The sequence below is a fragment of the Staurois parvus genome, unplaced genomic scaffold, assembly GCF_062004578.1.
Source record: "Staurois parvus isolate SC_StPar_1 unplaced genomic scaffold, SC_StPar_1.0 ptg000549l, whole genome shotgun sequence".
In the NCBI taxonomy this organism is placed as follows: Eukaryota; Metazoa; Chordata; class Amphibia; order Anura; family Ranidae; genus Staurois; species Staurois parvus.
The window spans coordinates 4,183,327-4,206,327 of NW_028318345.1; the positions used below are offsets into that span (position 1 = coordinate 4,183,327).

The 23,001-nt window shown below is 41.6% G+C and overlaps 1 protein-coding gene across 1 annotated transcript in view; it reads left to right on the forward strand.

Moving 5' to 3' along the window:
• The window catches only part of LOC149451071 (transmembrane channel-like protein 1), a 115,286-nt gene that overhangs the window by 71,438 nt on the left and 20,847 nt on the right, over window positions 1-23,001 (forward strand). Inside the window, exons 17-18 of the mRNA XM_089691035.1 lie at window positions 4,289-4,356; window positions 9,109-9,348. Of these exons, the coding sequence (XP_089547161.1) occupies window positions 4,289-4,356; window positions 9,109-9,348 (308 nt within the window). The remainder of the gene's footprint in view (window positions 1-4,288; window positions 4,357-9,108; window positions 9,349-23,001) is intronic.

Sequence of the window (23,001 nt, forward strand, 5' to 3'; positions counted from 1 at the left end):
AGTGGTACAGGCCGCCATAGAAATGGAGACCGGTATATCACTGTGGGGAACAGTGAGCATGCAACCCAACAGATGGCACACAAAACATACTATATATATATATATATATATATATATATACATACATACTATATTGCCAAAAGTATTGGGATGCCTGCTTTTACACGCACATGAACTTTAATGGCATCCCAGTCTTAGTCTGTAGGGTTTAATATTGAGTTGGCCCTTCTTTTGCAGCTATAACAGCTTCAGCTCTTCTTGGAAGGCTGTCCACAAGGTTTAGGAGTATGTATATGGGAATGTTTGACCATTCTTCCAGAAGCACATTTGTGAGCTCAGGCACTGATGTCGGACGAGAAGGCCTGACTCACAGTCTCTGCTCTAATTCATCCCAAAGGTGTTCTATCGGGTTGAGGTCAAGACTCTGTACAGGCAAGTCTAGTTCCTCTACCCCAAACTCGCTCATCCATGTCTTTATGGACATTGCTTTGTGCACTGGTGCGCAATCATGTTGGAACAGGAAGGGTCAATCTCCAAACTGTTCCCACAAAGTTGGGAGCATGAAATTGAACAAAATGTCTTGGTATGCTGACGCCTTAAGAGTTCCCTTCACTGGAACTAAGGGACCAAGCCCAACCCCTAAAAAACAACCCCACAACATAATCTCCCCTACACTTGGCACAATGCAGTCAGGCAAGTACCATTCTCCTGAAAAACCGCCAAACCCAAACACATCCATCGGATTGCCAGACAGAGAGGCATGATCCATCGCTCCAGAGAACACGTCTCCACTGCTCTAGAGTCCAATGGTGGTGTGCTTTACAGCACTGCATCCAACGCTTTGCATTGCCCTTGGTGATGTAAGGCTTGGATGCAGTTGCTTGGCCATGGAAACCCATTCCAAGAAGCTCTCTGCACACTGTTGTTGTGCTAATCTGAAGGCCACACAAAGTTAGAAGGTCTTTAGCTATTGACTCTGCAGACTGCTGGCTACTTCTGCGCACTGTGCACTTCAGCATGTGCTGACCCTGATCTATCATTTTACATGGCCTACCACTTCATGGCTGAGTTGCTGTTGTTCCCAGTTGCTTCCACTCTGTTAAATTACCACTAAAAGTTGACCGTGGAATATCCAGTAGCAAGTAAATTTCATAGATGGACTTATTGCACAGGTGGCAACCTATCACGATAGCACACTTGAATTCACTGAGCTCCTGATAGCAACCCATTCTTTCACAAATGTTTGTAGAAGCAGTCTTGCACAAAGGAGCAGATACCAGTCCTGCTGATGGGTAAAGGACCTTCTCAACCCTGTCCAGCTCTGCTAGCTCTCTAACTGCCTGTCTCCTGGAATCTCATCCGTGCTCTTGAGACTGTGCTGGGAGATACACCTTCTGTCAATGGCACATATTGATGTACCATCCTGGAGGAGTTGGTCTCCCTGTGCAACCTCTGTAGGGTCCAGGTATCACCTCATGCTACCAGTAGTGACACTGACCCTAGCCAAATGCAAAACTAATGAAAACCAGTCAGAAAATATGAGTAGGGCAAAAAACGTCAGTGGCCTCCACTTGTAAAACCATTCCTGTTTTGTGGCCCATCTAGTGCACCTGTTGTTACATTGTTGTTTCATTAACACCACAGCAGCTGAAACTGATTAACAGCCCCCTCTGTTACTTAGCTAACCAGATCAATATCCCAGAAGTTTAACTGGCTTGATGCTATACTGATTAAAAAGTGTTCCTTTAATGTTTTTGAGCAATGTATATAAAAATTAATAGAACCCAACCATTAAGAGAAAGAGTGGGAGATGGAACAGAAATTGTGGGAGTAAAGATCATAAGAGCCCAGGGAAAAAACATATAGTGGCCTAAGGTAGACCTATACAAAGTACATGTCATACTTAAGGATAAGAGTGGTGCAGCTAGATTTGCAGCTCTAAATGTTCCCAAAACAAATTTTCCACAATTGTTATGAGAGGATAGGCTGAAAACGAAGGAGACCCTGTAGAGGGGGACCAATAAGGATGTATGATCATATAAATTGGATACTGATGCCTAATTATGCCCATGATGCCACCACCACAATCTACCACATGAATCTCTAGGTCCTCACTGGGACCTTTTGGGATCATAGAGTCCAATTGATGGATCCAAAAGGCATCTCAGCTGTAGACACTTTTGAGTTTTCTACCCATGTCTGCATAGCCAACAATGGCCTCAAGTCTGAAGACCTTTAAAGGATAAGTTCACCTTTTAACCAAAAGTAATAAATGCACATTTTTTGTAGGTAAAAAAATGTGCATTTATTATTTTTGGTTGCAGGAGCCTGTAAAGCATTGCACCAGCGATCAGCAGATCACTGGTGCCATGCAGGTCACATGTATATCTGCTTGTCCTTATGGGATGTACAGGCAAACAGATATACTGACAGGAATATTCAATGAACTACCACGGTGCTCCACAGTGATAATTTATTGAGAACTCCAAGGTGACACCCACTAAGGCACAGAACTCTGTGAATGAATGACGTGGCCATATGGGTGCAGCCCCACACTCTATTCAAAAAGTGACAGCTTGTATGGGGAACTTCTCCCCATTCTGCTGTCACGGGGAGGGGGAGGATCAGGCAGCAACTGCAGCATTGGAAACATGTTACATGTTCCACCCTAAAAACTGGTGGAACATATAATATACTTAAACCCTCTGGATTCTTATTGTGTGTTTCTACAAAATGGCGAGACAGTGAATGTTTATCAAATCTTTTTAGAATATTCCTCTTGTGCTCGCCATATCTGATCCTCAGAGTGCGTGATGTGCGGGCTACATAGAGTAGGCCACATGGGCAGATGAGTCCATAGACTACATATTGAACACCACAATTGATGAACTGTTGGATTGAGTAGATTTTTCAGTCCATCCCAGCCACCTCTTTTTTCCTATGCCACACATACTGGCATGCTCCTCAATTGAGCACTCCACAATGATAATTCCCCTTGTGGTTAAAAAGGGATGTCCAGATGGAGGTGGACCTCTTCTCCTTTGACAGTTTTTAAACTACTGGGAGCAATATGACTTTGAAGGTCCCTTGGCCTCCTGAAGACCACTCTTGGTCTTTCGGGAAAGGATTTTGCAAGGTGTGGGTCTTGTTTAAGGATTGGCCAATATTTGGTAAGTACCCTCTGTATGTTGAAAGTCTTACTGTTTTACCTAGTACCTAGTACTGAATGGGACTATATATTGTGCAGTTGTCTGTCTAGCCACTTTTTCTTCTTTAGTTTACTGTTCACTTTCATACTCAACCCAATATTTCCCATAGGCTTCATCAATCAACTTGGTGTTATAACCTTTATCCAAAAACTTCTGCTTAGGGTTCAGGATTTCTGCATCAAAGTCTTCTATTTTGGTGCAGGTTCTCCTTAATCTGAAAATATGTCCAAAAGGAGCATTGCAAATCCACCTGGGATGGTGGTGGCTGCCTGCATGCAAAAAGGACTTGCCCACAATGACCTTGAAATGAGTCTTGGAGATTATTTCATAGTCAGAGTCGAAGCCTAATTCCAAGTCTAAAAATACTAATTTGTGGCTGTCAGTCACATAAGTGAATTCAATGTTAAATGGGCTAGCCTGACAATAGGCTACAAACTCCTGTAATTGTGTATCCTACCCTTCCAAATGATGAGAATATGATCGATATAGCAGGAATAGAGGACCAGGTTTGCCTTGAAAGTATTATTCCTCCAAATATGAAAGTGAAATGAAAGTGATTCCAATACTCCATAAAGAGGTTAGCATAGCTTGGGGCAAACCTGGTTCCCATAGCGGTGCCCTTGACTTGTCTGTAGAAGTCACCCATAAAGGTAAACATTATTTGAACTATACAATTGTCATGAAAGCATTATATAAAATATATCCCATTTTCTGAATAATTCAGGCACTCGCCTAACTCCTCTACCAAACAAGAATTAGCCGGCTGCTGTGGGATTGTTTCCTTGATATCTGGTGGCATGTTATTTACGGTAGTTACCTGTATCCAGATTGGGGAACTTTTAGTTCTAATGATATATAGTAGCATATTGTGTGGCGAAATCTTGTGTATCATCTGGCATTCCTCATCCCTGTATCTTCAGCACCCTCATCTGTGACAGACATAGAGTATAGTGAATGGAAGTCTGTAAATGCACAGCTCCATCCTCTGCTTAATGTTCTAGGTGTCTAATACAGTATGTAATCATGTACATAATATGTGACAACTAATTTTTTGCAAATATTTTCCTTTGTAACTGCAGCCTTCTTATTGTGAATTTGACATAAGTGGAAATGTGTTGGGATTAATTTTCAACCAGGGGATGATCTGGTAAGTACCTCTTAAAAGAATAAATTTAGGTTTACCGCTTGCAGTACAATATTTTGTTTTCCTTTAATATTTGGTATATTACTTGGTATGCACCAATTTTTTCAAGTATATCTGGAATAACTGAAAAAACGCAGAGAATTAGCTATTTCTGGTTATGCGGTTATGCTGTTATGATAATTCAGCCAAGTGTCAAAAGGGTAATTGACAATTGATATGCTATTTGCATTTTCCTGTTAACTCACGGGCACTTCAAGTTACAATTGACCATATCCATCTTTCTCTGCTCTGCTTTTGAGCAGAAAAGGAGGTGAACTGGGGATTTAAGAGTCATGTGTTATTGGCATGCTTTAGCCCCTTGATTGTAAAGGGGATTTTTAATAAATACTGTTACAAGTAAAATTAAACTTTATGAGACACTCATATTCCAGAAGTGTCCAAACACAGAATTATATCTCTGGAAATTGCAAAAAGCTTTTCTATCAATCAGATATGGCCATAATTACCCCTTGTATAGCCAATATTTTTGCCAGATTGTCAAAAGCAAAGTCATAAAGAGCACAATCTTATTCTTGATATTGGGTCTAATGGATAGCTATGGCAAGGATTGGGACATTTGCAGGTACCCCTATGAAATGATAGCCAGCATATCTGATTTTAGAAGCCCTTGGTAACTGTCAGGGAGCGAGGAGCCAGACACACAAGGAGGTGCAATTAAAGGTAGGTTTATTTTACAAAAACAAGACAGAGTCTATGCAAGTCCAACAGCAACAGCGGATGGCTTGGTAGAACAGTAGCTAGGAAGGTTGGTCGCCAGAGCCAGGGTCAGAAGCCAGGAAGGATGGTCGCCAGAGCCGGGGTCAGAAGCCAGGAAGGATGGTCGCCAGAGCCGGGTTCAGAAGCCAGGAAGCAGTCTTGCCAAAGCCGAGTCAGTATCCAGGAGAGCAATGAGAAACTAAACAGGAGCTTGCTGCTGTGCAACAGACAGGACACGAATGCAATGGACAGCTACAAACAGCAGACTTATATGTGATAAGCCGCCACCTCCTGGGGGAGGAGCCACAGAGGGCTGAAAGCATAAAGGATCCCACAATGCTTTGCAGACACCTAAGATGGATGCCAGCACATGGAGCAGCACAAGCCCTGAGGAAAAGTAGGACCTTGACAGTAACACTTGTGGAAATTTTCTGACATCTAACTTGCTGCTTAACTACATAGAAGGAGTTGCCTGTTTAGCAGGGCTGGGCCCTGTTTTACACATGACTGGAAGATCTGTTGGTCTGTATCTGTCCTTAGTTTGTTAAATATTTAAATTTTAGGTTTATGGGTTATATTATGTTGGCTAATTAATTTATAGATGAGCATTTTAATTGATTAAGTTCTAATTATATAAGATAGGTTAAATATGTAGGCTAGGTTTATTAGTTTGTTAACTGATTTACGTTTATTAATAAATCTTTCTCCACTTGTATTCAGTCTACTAATTGATGATGATTAATTGATGATTAGTTAGATTAATGTGTGCTCTCTATGTAGTAATGCTTACATTTTGTGCTTTTTTAAATTAATATAGCACCCTCCTAGGTAGGTGCTAGGTTTACATAGATATTTAGTATGTGTTTTGTTAGATACAATTTAGTTACCACACTGTAGTCAGTGTGGCTGTGATCGTATGTTAGGTAAAAGCTTAGAATGCTCACTGCACTCAGTGAAGCTGCATTCTGCTTGTCAGCTCTGCTCAGTGTGTTCAGCTGCTGCCAATCTGATAGCTCCCTCTGCATCCAGAGAGCTTGAGAAGTGTTAGGATGATAGCTGTGAAGCTATGCAGATGGTAGCATGAATGCTGATACAGCCCTGGCCTATCCCAGAGAGTCAGGCTCTGATGGCATGCTGGGAGACTGTATATATTGGTGAGCACACTGAGTTTAGGATATTTCCCTAGATAGGATTAGTCCAGCCTGGAGGGGGAACGCTGCCCTTCCAGGCAGTGCTGCTATATCTGCTGTCGTGAGACCTGAGGTGGGTGACCTGAGGGCCTGAATGCTGAGACCATGGAACTAAAGACAGCTGACTGAGGGGGGCTGTCTGATGAAGATCTGCTATCACCAGAGTAAGGTGTTGGGGGCCTTGGGGACTGTCATGTACCTGGTTGAGGGCGAGCTGATGGGAGGGCTTTCCCTTACACCTTCTGTCCTGTTTCTCCTGAAGCTAGTGATAGGATATAACAGCGCACAGAGTAGCATGGGTGCCTGGTCAGAGATCTTGGATGGAAGACAATTGCAGTGGGTGCCAAGCAGCAGGCAGGCTGGTGGACTGGCAGATGCAGAGACACAGTAACAGGTGCCGAGCAGCAGGTAGCAAGCAGGCTGACAAGCAGGTTGATGCAGGATCTCGGATAGTCAGGCAGGCAGAAGTTAGTAACAGATGAGCAGAGCCAGAGCCAGACCAGAGCAGAGAAGGTACCAGAGCAGTGGGCAGAAGGCAGAGTCGGGTCACAAGCCAGAGTCAGCATCAAGGTATCAGGAACAAGCAAAATCAAAGAGGCTGGATAGAAACAAGAACAAGCATGGGATCAGGTCACAGGCAATAGAAGTTGACGACGACTCAGCAATCCTTTGGTCACAAGTGCAGCTTTATATAGGCAAGTGGGCGCCAATTACCCACACTCGCTCACGCTAGTGTGTGTGCACCTGCGTGCACTCACATCGCGAGTTAGGGCACGTCCAGATCTCACGCTAGAATTTCTATTGAGCGCATGCACATATTTTCAATCACAACTGCGCATACAATTTCCTTTACAGGGAATTTTGTGCTTTGCCACCCCTCTGGTAGAAAGTCAGCTGTGCATCTAGTTAAAGGGGACACAGGCTGGTGTCCTGAAGAGCCATCTAATCTTTTTCTTAAAGGGACTCTGCTCTTGTGGCTCTTAGAAAGAGATTTACATTTAACTACTACTACTACTACCTTAGAGCTGAAGTCTACTATCTGCTACAAGCACGGACTTTAATATATCTTGTTCTGAAGAATATCTAAGTCCTCAAGTTGAACATAGTTCTTGTTTTTGGAGTATCCCACTCTGGATGGAAGAGCAATGGACAGCAGCACTGTCAATCTGGGGGGAGGGTAATTTTAGACTAGAAGATTTAGATTGACTTGACTAACAAATTAATGCTGAACAGCAGATAACACTTTATAGGCAATTACAGAAACTGTCTTTTTTTCCCTTTTTTGGATGAAGGTTTTACATATATTAATAAAATCTGACCATTGTAAGCACCCCTGTCAGTGTTAAATTATTTGTGTCAACCCATCAGCTGCCAACTACTTTTCTTGTACAGCTTGGTCTGTTAAATTAAGTGGAAAAATAACAGACTTAAGATAGTCATACACTGAGGATGAAAAAAAAAAACAGATTCCTTTATCTAAGCTATACAGCGTGGATGTTTGAATCTCCCACCATGCCTATTGTATCTTGACAGCCATTGCAAAATTATGTAATGTATTGTATTTGTATTGCATTTTCGGACGAAAATTATGCTGATTAAACAAAAATCGTAGTATCTTGTATCATAGAAGAACATTTTTCATGCTTGTCCCTTCGAATAATTTCAGAAGAAAGTTGTGTACTAACGATCAGATTATCGTACGATCGCTTTGAAAGTGGAATGTTTCATACGATTTTTTATCGTGTGTATTAGACTTTACATTCATACACTTTATGGCCAGCATAACTGGCAGGTGAAAATAAAGGGGAAAAGCCTAAATTAAGAAAACAAATGCAGCCACCACATATAAGAATCGGTAAGCTGCAGTTTAATACATTTTTTTTGGCGTTTTGAGCTTTAAAAGCACTTTAAAAGTTTGTTTCATGGTAGTTTTACCACCATGGAACAAATGGAACAAATGTGAAGCTTAGCAGTTAGAGAATATTAACTTCCATGTAGGCTTTCTAACACTCCTCTCTGTCACTCATTCTTTTCATGGGTTTTATTTTTTGGATGATTATGATGTTTTGGAACCAGTGGGTGTTCCACATGTGATGGAAATGATTTTCAGAATGAAGGAAAGCTTAAAGCCTACATGAAACTCTGTTTGCTCTAGGTCCTGTGCATAGGCAGCAAGCAAAATTTATGGAGGATATCTTAATAATCCAAAGTGCCTTTATAAAAACTGGGGGTGCTTCTATGACTAGTATGTGGTATATGTAAATGCTTTTCCTTAGACTGCTACCTCCAACTTACACTAACATTTGAAGAGAAAACAGTGACATTAATAAGTTGCATGGTTTCAGAAAAAAAATTCAAATGCTTATTTTTTTTTACTTCATACAGGCATCCTAAATATCAATATCTACGTATTTTTGAGCCTCTATAAGCAAGAAAAAGTAATATTGCTTGCAGAAAGTATATATTTTCTCATCCTTGTAATTCTATAGGTTAGTTTTTACTGTAGCTAGATTCCAAAAGATAGCCCTTGCTACTGCCATCTTTAGCACATGCAGGTACCCTCTGGTGGAGGCACGGTGACTTCACTTCTGGTCTGAGTCTCAGCTGGTTTAGTAGTTGATCATATTAGTGATGACAGTATTGGGTAACGTACTAAACCGGTATAATGGCATTAATGCATAATATAAAAGAAATGTGTAAATGTTTAAAGCTTATATAAAAATGTTTCAACTCCTATATATAAAATGTTTAAATGCTTATATAAGGTAAAGAAATACTTTTAATTCCAATATATTTATGTTTCTTTAAGGATGGGATCCTTTTATGCTCCATGTCTCCCTGCTATCAATGTATTCCGTCTCCATACATCCATGTACCTACAGTGTTGGGCCGTAATGTGCTGCAATGTTCCCCATGCCAGAGTCTTTAAAGCCTCCAGATCCAACAACTTCTACATGGCTATGCTGCTCTTTATTCTCTTTCTTGCTATGTTGCCGGTCATCTACACCATTGTCTCTATCCCACCATCATTTGACTGTGGTCCATTCAGGTATTTTCATCTTTCAAATCACATATACTTTTTCTAAGTTATCTTTGCAGAGCAGAAAGGTTGGAGCTTCAACCTTGTGTCAGATTTTTATCACTGTACTGAATAGGGATGAGGCTCATATTTGCAGCCATGCAAGGTTTGCACTGAACTCTGCATGTTGGAACGTTGAAGACTGCACATTTTAAATTGCCATTTTTAACCTGTTCACCTATCAAAACCTGTGGCTGCTACTGCAGCAGGAAGTTATTCATTTAGTGGCAGAATTATTACTACCACTAAATTACACCTTTCTGATGTGCTAGCTGCACCCTAGCAACCGAGGATGCTATGCAGAACATCTACCTGCATCCTACCAACTGAAAATAGCTGCACAGTCATTGGCAGGGTTGCCAACCGTCAGTAACTACATGGACATCTGAAAATCAATTACTTGTACAACTGTCTGTAAATATCGGAGGCTGATAATTTGTCATGCTGTGTTGACTTTTTAAATGTTAACCAGGCAAATTACTTGTTATGGGTATTGTCAGTGTTTCCATATTGTTTATACTATTTAACCACTTTGTGCCGGAGCCTCCCGGAACTTTAAGAGTTTCAGAAGCCGGGAGGCGGGCGGGGTTTTAGGGTCATGTGACCGTTGTGATTCACCGTCACGATGGTCACATGATCGGAAAAGGTCCCGATTGCAAGGGGAGATCGGGACCTTTCCGTGAGTAACAGGGCGCAAATGAGCGCGCGCTCTCAGCACATATGTATTTTCTAATGGAATGCAAATATGCGGCCACTCGGCATCAAGGCCCAGACACAGAGAGGCCGCATATTTGCGTGCGCTCGGCGCCAAGGGGTTAAATTAGTTTTAATAGGAATGTCACCTTTCAAGTGGGTCAGCATTTAAAAGAATGCCATTGGTTTTCACATCATGCTGTTCTTTAAAAGTTTTCTATAAGGTTTGTTGTGACTATAGGTTAATTTTAAGCAAATCTTTGAGTATATAAGCATATATTTAGATGGATCAAACAACAGAACTTTCTATCTTGTAAACAGATCGATTACTGACTTGTCTATATTAACAAGGTATTATGTATTTCCTTAGAGACCCTAATAATTGCTAATGCAGAAAATGTTGCAAAATATTAAGCAGTTGCTGTTCATCTGAAATGGCAGTCTTTTTTGATATGATAATTTATTGAAATTACACCACTTTGATTTTTTTTCTTTATCTTGTCATAACACATATAAAAGCACCTAATTTCAGTGCTTACAATCACAGTTGATAATTGTTTTATTAGACGTGTCCATTAGTAATGTTTTCTGAATTTTCTTGACAGGTGATGTGACAGGTTAAAGCAAATAGCACATGCATTGCATCATAAAACAGCATAAGATTCCAAAATCTGCATTAGAATTACACTTGTTCTAATCTGTATCAGTAATGTAGGAGTGTGCTGTCTTACATTAAAACAATCCCCATGTTCAGTGCAGGATTAATGGCCCTATACATATTCTACTTGACAATGTCAGTGTCACGCTTCCATGCACATCGATCTGGCGCCAGGTTTTGCCTCCTGTCCAAGTTGCTCAGGTTCCTACCTATCCGCCCTGAACCGAGGTAATATTAAGCCTTTGCACCTGTGTGTTAGTGTTAGTGTTTGAGCAATGTGTCTTCATGCGGAAGCTGGATCCCTCTGGCTCCTGTGGTGTTCGCCGCCGTTTGAGAATTCCCATATTCTGTGTGTTTGATCTTGTCTTTATTCTCAGTGTTTTCTACCTGACTGTGCAGTTATATTCCCTTTGGTTTCTGTCCGAGGATCCCTTCATCTCCTGTTGCTGTGTGTGTCCTTCTCAGCAATTTTTCTTGTTGTTTGCCCTGCTGCCCTTTCCAGCTTGCTGAGTCTATCTCTCTTTGCACCATTGCTCAGCATTCCCCACTCTCCTGCACTGTACGTTTGTTCCCTGCATCCTCTCCCCTGGTTTCTCTTCCTAGCTTGCTGCAGTAGGTTACTCTGGTTCCTAGTATCCTGTACATACCCAGTGTCCTTCCAGCATGGTTGCACTGTACCCACATGGGTGTTTTAGAGAGCTGCAACCTGGGGGCTGCCTTTTAGCACACCATCTACATTCCGGTGGCTCTGGTGAAGACCAGGTGGCTCGTTAGATCCTGCGACTCTGACACACCTCCATTGCGTGTGGTCACACGGCTCCTGCATCTGCGAGGAGCAGTACCTGGGTACACCTTTTTAGTTGTTTCCACTGGCCCGCTAGGTCTTGGGTTTACAGTCTCAGGTGGTCTTACCCTGTGATCATGACAGTTTGCTCGAACCATGACAGACAAATCCCCATCATCTGCAGATTTGAACGAGTGACCTCTCCAAAGGCTCAGTGCTCAACAATCGAGTCAAGTTCAAGTTATTTGTCATCTCCAGACTAACCAGTTGTTTGGATCAACTCCAAGATTTGCATCCGACCTCAGCCAGCCCCTGTGCCGCTCCGATGGTGATGCCCAAGCTTTATCTTCCAGCTCCACCACAATTCTTTGGAGAGCCTAAGGCTTTCTGTGCTTTTGTTAGCCAATGTAACATTCACTTTGAGTTACTGCCGCATATGTGATTTCTCTTCTTTCTGGAGAGGCTTTGGCATGGGCCTATCTGCTGTGGGAAAGGATTGATCCAGTAACCATGATACCACAGTCTTTCTTGTGCTCTTTAAAAAGATTTTCGATGGGCAAGGCAGTGCATGCTCCGCTGCAGGTGCACTTCTTTGTCTCTGTCAAGGAAACCTCACTGTTCGACATGGTCACAAGATAGACCATCTCCACACTTCAGTAATGCATTGGTAAGTGTCAAGTAGTGCAGGTCTGTTCAGATCAGGGAATTCCTTGGTACTAAACTAAAGAAACATAACATAAAGGACACATCAGCCTTGTGCACTGCCTTAAAGCACCATTTATTTATATAAAAAGGAATAAAATAAACACACAATCACAAGCAATACAGCAATGAAGTGTCAACCTCAAGACAGCTCATGCGTCTAAAAGTTCAATATGAGGACCTGCACAACACTCCACAGCAAATACAAGTGCTAACACATTTCAAGGGGTACACCCTCTTCAGAGATCAGAAGAAGATATACCATTCAAAACACATTAGTGCTTGTGTTTGTTGTGGAGTGTTGTCCAGATCCTCGTACTGAACTTTCAGGCTCATGTCCTGTTCTGAGGTTTACAGTTCAGTAATGTATTGGCTTGCAATTATATGTCATTTGTGAGTATATTTTATTCACTTTTATATTAATATATTGTGTTTAAGGTGTATTTTATACCCACCTAAGGGCCCTGTCCTGGTCCCGTGCCACTGTAGGTTCTGGTGTGGGGGGCTGCTAATCCAAGCACTTTGATTATGCCCCAAGACAAGTGGCCTTCTACAATTCCCCTGTAATGATTTCATTCCTGTCCTGAGAGAACTCCACCATTGGCCATCCACTAGGAGTGCCTACATCACACAGGTAGTGCTGTGGACACCCAAAGAAGGATCCTTATAAGAAGTAAACAGATCAGGAAAAGTCTCAGGCTGGTGGCATCATGTGTCCGCAGCTTCAAATAAGTTAGAAAGTGGATTTAAGTGTTTTTTTTTCTGCAGCAATTAGAGGGGAGTTGAAGGAGGATATTTTTATCCTGGAGAAGGGCTAGAACCCTTGCAAGCCCTGTGTGGGGTTCCCAGTATTGGGCTTCAACAAGACCTAACTCTTTTATAACCTTAGAACCATGACGGTCATGAAAAATATAAATATGATAGCTATTTACAGCTACTGTTGTCATACAATACCCAAATGTAGTAGAAACCTATTTATTTAAAGAAGAATTCCAGGTATAGCAATTTTTAAATTGTTACATTGGTCTAGTTCAGCAATGGGCAAACTACGGCCCGGCGGACCTTTTAATCCGGCCCGTGGAGCTAGGCTCCCGCTAGGCTCATCTCACAGTCCGCCCTGAAGACCGCTGTAGCATGAAAATCTGTCTCCTATGAGGATCTGTCCCGTCGACGTATCTGCACATGTGCCGGAGATCGCCGATCGGCTGCTAATGCCTGAAACTGGCACATGCGCAGATACGTCGAGGGGGACAGATCCTCATAGGAGACAGATTTTCATGCTACACCAGAACGGTGCGGGAACACGGCGAGAGGAACGCGCGGAGCAAAGGTAAGTGAATTGACACAGGGGGGACTTGGGGACTTAATATGGGGGATTAATTAATATGGGGAATGAATTACTATATGGGGGATGAATTACTATGGGGGATGAATTACTATATGGGGGATGAATTACTATGGGGGATGAATTACTATGGGGGATGAATTACTATATGGGGGATGAATTACTATGGGGGATGAATTACTATGGGGGATGAATTACTATGGGGGATGAATTACTATATGGGGGATGAATTACTATAGGGGGGATGAATTACTATAGGGGGGATGAATTACTATGGGGGATGAATTACTATATGGGGGATGAATTACTATGGGGGATGAATTACTATGGGGGGTGAATTACTATGGGGGGATGAATTACTATATGGGGGATGAATTACTATGGGGGATGCATTACTATATGGGGGATTAATTACTATGCTTACTATGGGGGAATATTACTATACTTACTATGGATGACACATACACATCATTCATCTACTCTTGGTCCGGCCCCCGGGTCCAATATATGAACCCATTGCGGCCCTCAAGTCAAAACGTTTGCCCACCCCTGGTCTAGTTTGGCTAATATAACCATGCAAACTAGACCTTCCCTCTAGAAGCCACTTTAGTAGACAGCGCTACTCCAGTGATCACCCGCTCAGCAAGGGTGCAATTCAGAGATCAATTAGCATTTTCTCAAAGTATGCAAAGGATTCTCTGATTGGATGAGGTGGAGAGGCAGGGCAGGCTGTGCCAAGTAGGCGACTTAACATATCATAATCTTGGTTGGTCATCAGATAATTTTGTCTGAAAAGTTTGTTGTGTTTGCTAAATATTATGTATACTTTCTAATTCTATCCCCCTACTCCTTCCATATCCTAGTGTAAAATCTCCAACCTTCTACACATTATTTCTGTCTGCACAGTTGCACCCTCCACATTAGGATGAAGCCCATCCGTAGCATAGGACGTTTGTAGCTAAGGAATCAGCAAAGTTCTCCAACAACCCAAACCCTTCCTGCCAGAACCAACTTTTCAGCCACTTATTCAGCTTGTACTTTATCTTTGGGTTCGCTTCTGTCATGGGTAGTATTTAAAAAAAAATAAACCTCTTGATCCTTCCAGACATCCAGTGAGCTCCTGACATCCTGTGATCACTAACTGTGCTGCACTTATCAGCTCCACCAGTTATCAGTTCTGCTCAGTTCACTCCTGTGGACTATAAAGCACTCTCGCCCCCATGCCATAGAGATGAGAGGTTGGTGTTCCGTACTCCTAAAACACTTCTCTATGTTATTGAGATGAGGAAAGGAGGAGATCCCAACACACCTTCTGTACCAGGCTGACAACACTAGTCCTCCATAGATACAGTACCTTGAGATAGTATTGTCACCCTAGGACAGGAAGTATGTTACTGGCAGGATCACCAGTTTAGATAAAATTTAATTTTGTATTTGCTATCAACAGTCTATCACTTTGATACAGTTCAGTTGTTTTTTTTCTTTAAAAAAAAAGTTTATTTATTATTATGACTTAGGGCTGATTTAGACCTTTTGAATGGACTGCAAATTGCACTGAAATGCATAAAAAGTAGTTTTCAGTGCAATTTGGACCACCCCCCGATCCCCCATTGTGACGGTTAGCGGGGGGGAGAAGATCACAATCAATTTTAAAAAACCCCGGCTGTGCACCATGTCACTTATTCACAATATTCACTGAATGAGAACACTACAAGTTCTGACAGCTTTTGTGGCTGTCGGCTTGTAGTTCTCAATGAACTACCAGGGCGCTGTGGAGCGGTGTGATTGTTCATTGAGTCTTCCTGTCAGTAAGTGTCTGCTTGCCCGTGCGTTGTACAGGCACACAGATACACTGATGGTTCTGCAGGAGACCTGCATGGCACCCATGATCTGCTGATTGCTAGTGCAATGCTTTAAAGGCCCCAGAAACAAAAAATAATAAATGCACTTTTTTTTACCTGCAAAAAAATGTGCAATTTTTATCCTTTTGTTAAAAGGTGAACTTATCCTTTAAAAAAATGTTACCACAGGAACCTTTCAATAAAATCAGAATTTTTTTTTTTTCATGCCTGTAAATGATTCTTGATTTAAAACAGTGCCAACTTCTAACTGTATGTAGACATACAGTATATATATATATATATATATATATATATATATATATATATATATAGTAGGAAGAATTATTTTACTGAAAGGGTAGTTGCAGAAGTAGTGAGTCAGTCAACAGTAAGTGGCTTCACACATGCTTGGGACAAACATAGATCTATACTCAGATAAAAAAGTTAACTAAAAAAAAAACAAAAAAAGAACTAACAAAAGCATAAATAAAAAGCCAGACTTGATGGACCACTTGGCCTTTTTTTCTGTCGTCACTTTTCCATGTTTCAACATACACTGGATATCATTAGCTATGTTAGCTGTGGAGTCATCTATCACCTCTTTAGGATCTTTAATAATGTAATTGCTGTAAAAATAAGTGACTTAGCACCCTCTAGGGGACTGTATGCAGAAGTATCATGAAAGAATATAACAGATGTCAAATTCTTAAAGCTAAACTAGGATAAGGAAATACAGTATAAATACAAGAGTCATGTGTTGTCCTACTTGATGTCTTGAATTTTGATGTGCTTTGTGTATTTCTTCCAGATCGGTGTGGTAATCAAGGGTGAAACTTTGTTTTTGTGCAGGAGCTTCCTGTAATAAAGACCATTCACTGCTGAACTCTCTCCTTATGCAGAGTGAATGGTCTTGTGTCTGACTCCCTCTCCTGTAGTTTTATGCATTCAGCCTGTAGTGAGTGGGCTTGTTACATAGTTACATAGTTAGTCTGGCTAAAAGAACACAAAAGTCCATCCAGTTCAACCATAAACAAAAGTTGTAATCCTACACCCACAGTTAATCCAGAGGAAGGCAAAAAACCCAGCAAAAGCATGATACAATTTGCTCCTGCAGGGGAAAAAAATCCTTCCTGATCCTCCAAGAGGCAATCGGATATTCCCTGGATCAACTTTACCTATAAATGTTAGTAACCAGTTATATTCTGTGTATCCAAGAAAGAATCCAGGCCTTTTTTAAAGCAATCCACTGAGCTGGCCAGAACCAACTTTTGAGGGAGTCTATTCCACATTTTCACAGCTCTTACTGTGAAGAAACCTTTCCGTATTTGGAGATTAAATCTCTTTTCCTCCAGATGTAAAGAGTGCCCCCTTGTCCTCTGTGATGACCTCAGGGTGAATAACTCTACACCGAGTTCACTATATGAACCACTGATGTATTTATACATGTTGACCATATCCCCCTTAATCTCCTCTTCTCAAGAGAGAATAAATTCAGTTCCTCTAATCTTTCTTCATAGCTGAGCTTCTCCATGCCTCTTATCAGTTTGGATGCCCTTCTCTGTAATTTCTCCACTTCCCCAATATTCTTTTTGCGAATTGGTGCCCAAAACTGAACTGCATATTCCAGATGAGGTATTACTAATGATTTGTACAGGGGTAATATGATATCTCTCTCTGGAGTCTATACCTCTTTTAATACAAGAGAGGATTTTGCTCGCTTTAGAAACTGCAGCTTGGCATTGCATGCCATTATTAAGCTTGTGATCTACCAGAACCCCCAGATCCTTCTCCACCATTGATTCCCCCAGTTGTACTCCCCCTATTATGCATATTCTTAGCCTCCAAGTGCATACCCTTGCATTTGTCAAATGTTGTGGAAATAACTGTACAATGCAATGTGATGCACATAAACTGGATATATACCCTTTCATGGCTATTAAGGAGAATATTTACATGAAAGTTTTTGTGGCAGGAGTTCAGCTTTAAATATCATTCATGTGTCAGAATGCATAGTTTTTTATGTAATAAAAATAAAACAAACCTTTATTCAAGTGATATAAAATTATTCTTATTGCTTGAATAAACATATGGCTAAGAATTAAACAAATATTTTTCTAAATAGCAAACCAGCCATATCCAGTCCATGTCAAACTAGGGATCCTGCCACTGACAATTCACTGGCAACAGGATCACTGAAAGTGTCAAACATAACTTACTTAGAGCTTGTTTACATTAGTGATTGGTCACTTTTCATAGGGTGTTTGACAGGTGACAAGGAGGTGCTATACTGCCTCTTCATTACCTATTGTAACCCATAGAAATCTGTTGCACTTTTTACTTTGTATTGGTACATGTTCCCCAGGGCACTGCCCACCCAGTCTTTGCTGATTTTTGACAAACCCTTTCCAGAAATTTGTGCAAATCTTTGATTTGACAGATTCAGTTCCCATTGATTTCAGTGGTGTTTGGGTTTGGCACCTGAACTTCCCTAAAGGTTGCAAAATCCTGTTCAAACTGAACTCAGGGCAGATTGGCTCAACCTTCTTGGAAGCACCTCAGGGAGGACAGCATGTTTGCCTGCAAGTCATGTTGCCAGGCAATGTGTTTTGGGGCTTTTACCTCTTTGCAGTCCCCTTGGAGCCCCTGGAGGCTTCACTTTTAGGGTAGGAACCACAAATCTGCCATGTTGCAACAGTGAGTGATCCTTTGGTATGTGTCGGCACATTTTCCACCCAAACTGGAACTGTTGCCAGCTACAGACAATGAGCTGATTCTATATAACCTCTTGGCCACCTATAAATGCTGCTTTACCAGTCTAATCTGTGATTGCAATATTGTGATTTTCATTGGAATACATTTTATAATGTAATGTAATCTCTGTAATTGTAAATGTAAGGTCTGTGCTCCTTGTGCTTGCGGCTTCACAGCCGGGTGCTCACTGCGCATGGGCTTGTAGTGCTGCTCCTCATAAATGGTCCTGTAGTCTTCTGGACCTGTCACGTGTCCCAGAAGACTATGGGGAAGCAAGACAACTTCCGCTTCCAATCGCCTAGGCCATGCCAAAATCTGGTACCCACTCCCCAATGGTGCCAATCCTTAACGGAGAGCGTGGGGGGACGAGGCCTGAAAGTGGAACTTCCCCTTTTGGGTGGAGCTCCGCTTTGAGAAGGAACTGCAAGACCCAGTGCTGTTTATTAATCTTGTTGTACCTGGATTATTGTGCAGTATGTGACCTAGAGGTCTTGGTAAACACCCTGACACCACAGAACGGTGCACTCAGGACTGCATTTTTATTTTTCTCAGCCCTAGAGCAGACATGCAACCATTGATGTCACAATGAATTCAGAACTGATTTATTTATTGCTGAGTGACTTAAAAGGTAGTGAAAGAAAAGGATCAGATTGACAGCCAAGCAACCAACATTTTCAGAAATAATCTTTAATAACTAGCAACATACATATATTTCTAGGTTTCTTTTAATACAAAGATGAGAACCACATGTGGCTCCTGAGCTTCTAGAATAGCATTAACTAAACATTCTTCATTATACATATGAAGTATTTTGAATCTAATGAGTCTGTAAAATATGAATCTGGCTTTTACATAATCAAAAGAATAATATATAGATTACCTAAAACAATGATACAAAACTGTGACTGTTTGTTGTACATAAAAATCTAATGCAATTTTGTATTGTAAAGAATATCATGCCTTAGAATCCATTTCTCTTCCTCAGCCTGTCTCACTCAGCCAAGTATATCTGGTTTATTCTAGACATATTATGTAATATAATATGACCATATGTAATATATTCTACAGAATATTCACATTTATTAGTTTATATAGTTTAATTGGTATTATATGACACGGGGGGAATCATTTCTGTTAAAAATCCTTATGAATTCCTGAACATTATATTATTTTGTTAAGTACATAAAAGCAGGATTTTATTTAAAACAAATATGTGCAGAAAAAGAAGAAAAGAGTGCTTTCCCCTCTGAAGTTTATGCTCTTGCTTTTCTGTTTCAATGTGTTTATCACAAGCAAATCCACTAGGGGGCACTTTGGTACCTGTGTGCACACCTCAAGCTGATGGGTCTGACTAGTTTTCTTCAGCAGAATAATTCTGGTTGGTTTAGGAAATAACCTTCTTTTTTAAATATATTTTGTTAATTTATGTTGCTAATATGTGAAAAGAAATTATGACTAAAGTATTGTTTTAGCCATCTCCATCTCCCTGATGTGGACTTTGTAGAGGGGGTCTCACTCTTACAGTGCAATTTTTGAATATTACTTTAAAGAAATTGTAGTGAAAATTTTAAGACTCTAGCTTATGGGCGTCAAACTGGGGGCCCTCCAGCTGTTGCCAAACTACAAGTCGCATGAGGCATTGCAAGAATAACAGTTACAAGCATGACTCCCAAAGGCAGGGGCATGATGGGACTTGTAGTTTGGCAACAGCTGGAGGGCCGCCAGTTTGACACTCCTGCATAGGTGTCAAACTGGCGGCCCTCCAGCTGTTGCCAAAATACAACTTCCATGAGGCTCTGCAAGGCTGACAGTTACAAGCATGACTCCCAAAGGCAGAGGCATGATGGGACTTGTAGTTTTGCAACAGCTGTATGGCTGCCAGTTTGACACCCTTGCAAGCTATAACAAAACAATTGAGCTAGATTTTTGTACTTGGTAACATAACTATTGATTCCAGCCAGTAAGGGGGTTCAATGTTGGCGTCCCTTGATGAATTATGTATTTCTAGTGCCATAACTTTTTTTAAATACAGCCGGTCCATAAATATTGGGACATCGACACAATTCTAACATTTTTTGCTCTATACACCACCACAATGGATTTGAAATGAAACGAACAAGATATGCTTTACCTGCAGACTGTCAGCTTTAATTTGAGTATTTACATCCAAATCAGGTGAATGGTGTAGGAATTACAACAGTTTGCATATGTGCCTCCCACTTGTTAAGGGACCAAAAGTAATGGGACAATTGGCTTCTCAGCTGTGCCATGGCCAGGTGTGTGTTATTCCCTCACGATCCCAATTACAATGAGCAGATAAAAGGTCCAGAGTTCATTTCAAGTGTGCTATTTGCATTTGGAATCTGTTGCTATCAACTCTCAAGATGAGATCCAAAGAACTGTCACTATCAGTGAAGCAAGCCATCATTAGGCTGAAAAAACAAAACAAAACAAACCCATCAGAGAGATAGCAAAAACATTAGGCGTGGCCAAAACAACTGTTTGGAACATTCTTAAAAACAATGTCCCAATATTTATGGACCTGACTGTAGTTTTAGATAGAGAGGTGAGGTACTAGAACCTCTGTCACATTTTTATTGCCATCTGTGTCTGGAAATATTTGCGCTCTTTATTTGTATTATTGGTCATTGTCAATGGACCTAAAGCTGAAGTTTATCCATAAAAAAAAAAATTCTGTAGCTGTATTGAGATAACCTATCTGTAAGGAAGGCTATCCCATGTTACACAGGCAGCTGGATCCTTTGGAAATCTTCACCGCAGGTCCTCTTCCTGTCTCTGAACTTCCTGTGCTGCAAAGGTTTATCGTCTCAGGTCATCAGGATGCTGTGAAAAAGTTTCCAATGCAGACCGGCCTCCTCCTTCCTCTTACATTGAGAAAAGTTTTTTTTATTGCTTTCACAGCTTGTAACATGATCTGTGAATGAGGGAGAGCCTGATGAGCCACCAGACCCCCCCCCCCCCCATCCCCATGTTCATGTTACAGACAGTATAAGCAATGAAAGGACTTTTGTGAATGGAGGAGAGAGTGCCCATCTGTAACTGCAGCTTTAACGAAGTTCTGAAGCTAGTAAGATCTGCAGTGCTGTTGAAAGTTCAGAGACAGGAAAGCTTGGGGCATCCCTGCAGTGATTATTATTTTCTACATGATCCCACTACCTGTATGATGTGAGCCATACTTCATTACAGGTAAGTTAGCTCACCAAAGCTATAGAATTTATTTAAAAAATGGTTCTAAAACTAAGATATTTTATATCTTAATCCATTCCCTACCTTAAGTTAAAAATATCCTAGTAGTTTTATCAAACCCCCTTTCCCCACTGCCAAAAACATTTACCTGAGCGGCCCCTTTCTTGAGCCTGCTCCTTTCCAACCGGTTCTTAATGAATCCCAATGAATCTAAAAATGTAGTAATAACTTTTTTTTTCAGATTTGTTACTGTGTCTATTCGGTAATTCAGATATGTCCAAATCTCCGAAAATTAAATTTTTTGTCCGAAGAATGAATCTGAACAAACCAAATCACGCATGTCTAGTAGATTATAAAGCTGGCCACATACTTTACATTTGCTTCTTGTACTAAATAATACATTTTAATTAAAACACGTGTTGTATTCAACCTAATACCTGCTTCAGATTGTAATGTTTAATTGACCATATATAGTTTTTTTAAGTTAGTGGTCCATCTGATCCAAGTATTGGTAGAAATCAACAGGGGGTGTTGAGATAAACTAAAACAACATAAATCATGAAATCATAAAATGAATCGGTTGCAGTCAGAAGGCTTTGGGCATGTGTCAATATCAGTCTGGCCTTTTCACATACCTCGATAGGGAGCCTGACATGAAGAGGCAGGCCTCCTGTACAACTCCGGCTCAAGGGCCACTGATAGTGGGAAGAGCGGCCGCAGGGGCATGGTGGGCTAAGAGTGCCTGTGATCAGTCCGGTAGTAGATGGTAGGCAGGTGAGCTGCCGAAAGGCTGAGGGCAGGGAGCAGGATCCAGATGCAGCCATGTGGGATGGATGGATCACTGAGGAGTGCGTATTGAGGATGCAGGGTCAGACAAGCCTGGCTCGGTAGCGGTCGGGCAGATCAGGCATAAACGGCAAGAGGAAGCATAGTCGGGTCACAGGCCAGGTCAGCAGTGGAAGATCTATCAAACAGGAGCGGGAGATAGAAGGGTAATCCAAGGCAAGCCAGAGGTCAGGGCAGGTAGCGGTCAAGCGGAGGTCAGGAACAAGCTGGTTCAGTATCAGGAGTCAATCACAGGAGTCAATCACAGGAATCAGGAATAACAAGCAGGGATAAGACCAAACGGCAATGATAGATTTACTGCAGCCAGTTTAAATAGCCCCTTTCGTGCCAGTATTAGTGACAGGTGCATGCCTGGATGTGTGAGTGCGCATGCACGCACACCTATGCCCAAGTACCTGCACATCTGCCTGGTTTGTTGTAATTCTGCACATGCGCATATTTGTGCGCCGCGGATCTTCGCCTGCACTATGGGCAGGTCTTTCCTGACAGGTCTCATTCACACTGGCGCTTACACCCGTACGTAGTCCGTGAACAGGCTGTGTCTGTAAGTGCCTGGAGCTGACAGGAGGTCTGTGCCTACAGCCCATTCATGTCTAGGCCCTCTAGGGGAATGAAGCGGCTGCACGGAAACAGCCACGCATCCCAGTTTGACCACTGTGTAGGTGCATTGAGGCTACTTACCCAGTGCCTGTAAGGGACCGCCTGGCGGTACCACTAGCACTCCACTGAATAGGCGTCCCCAGCGCACGGAATCTAAGTCCCAGGGTGCTTGTTCACCAGGGCCCCTGATGGTGGG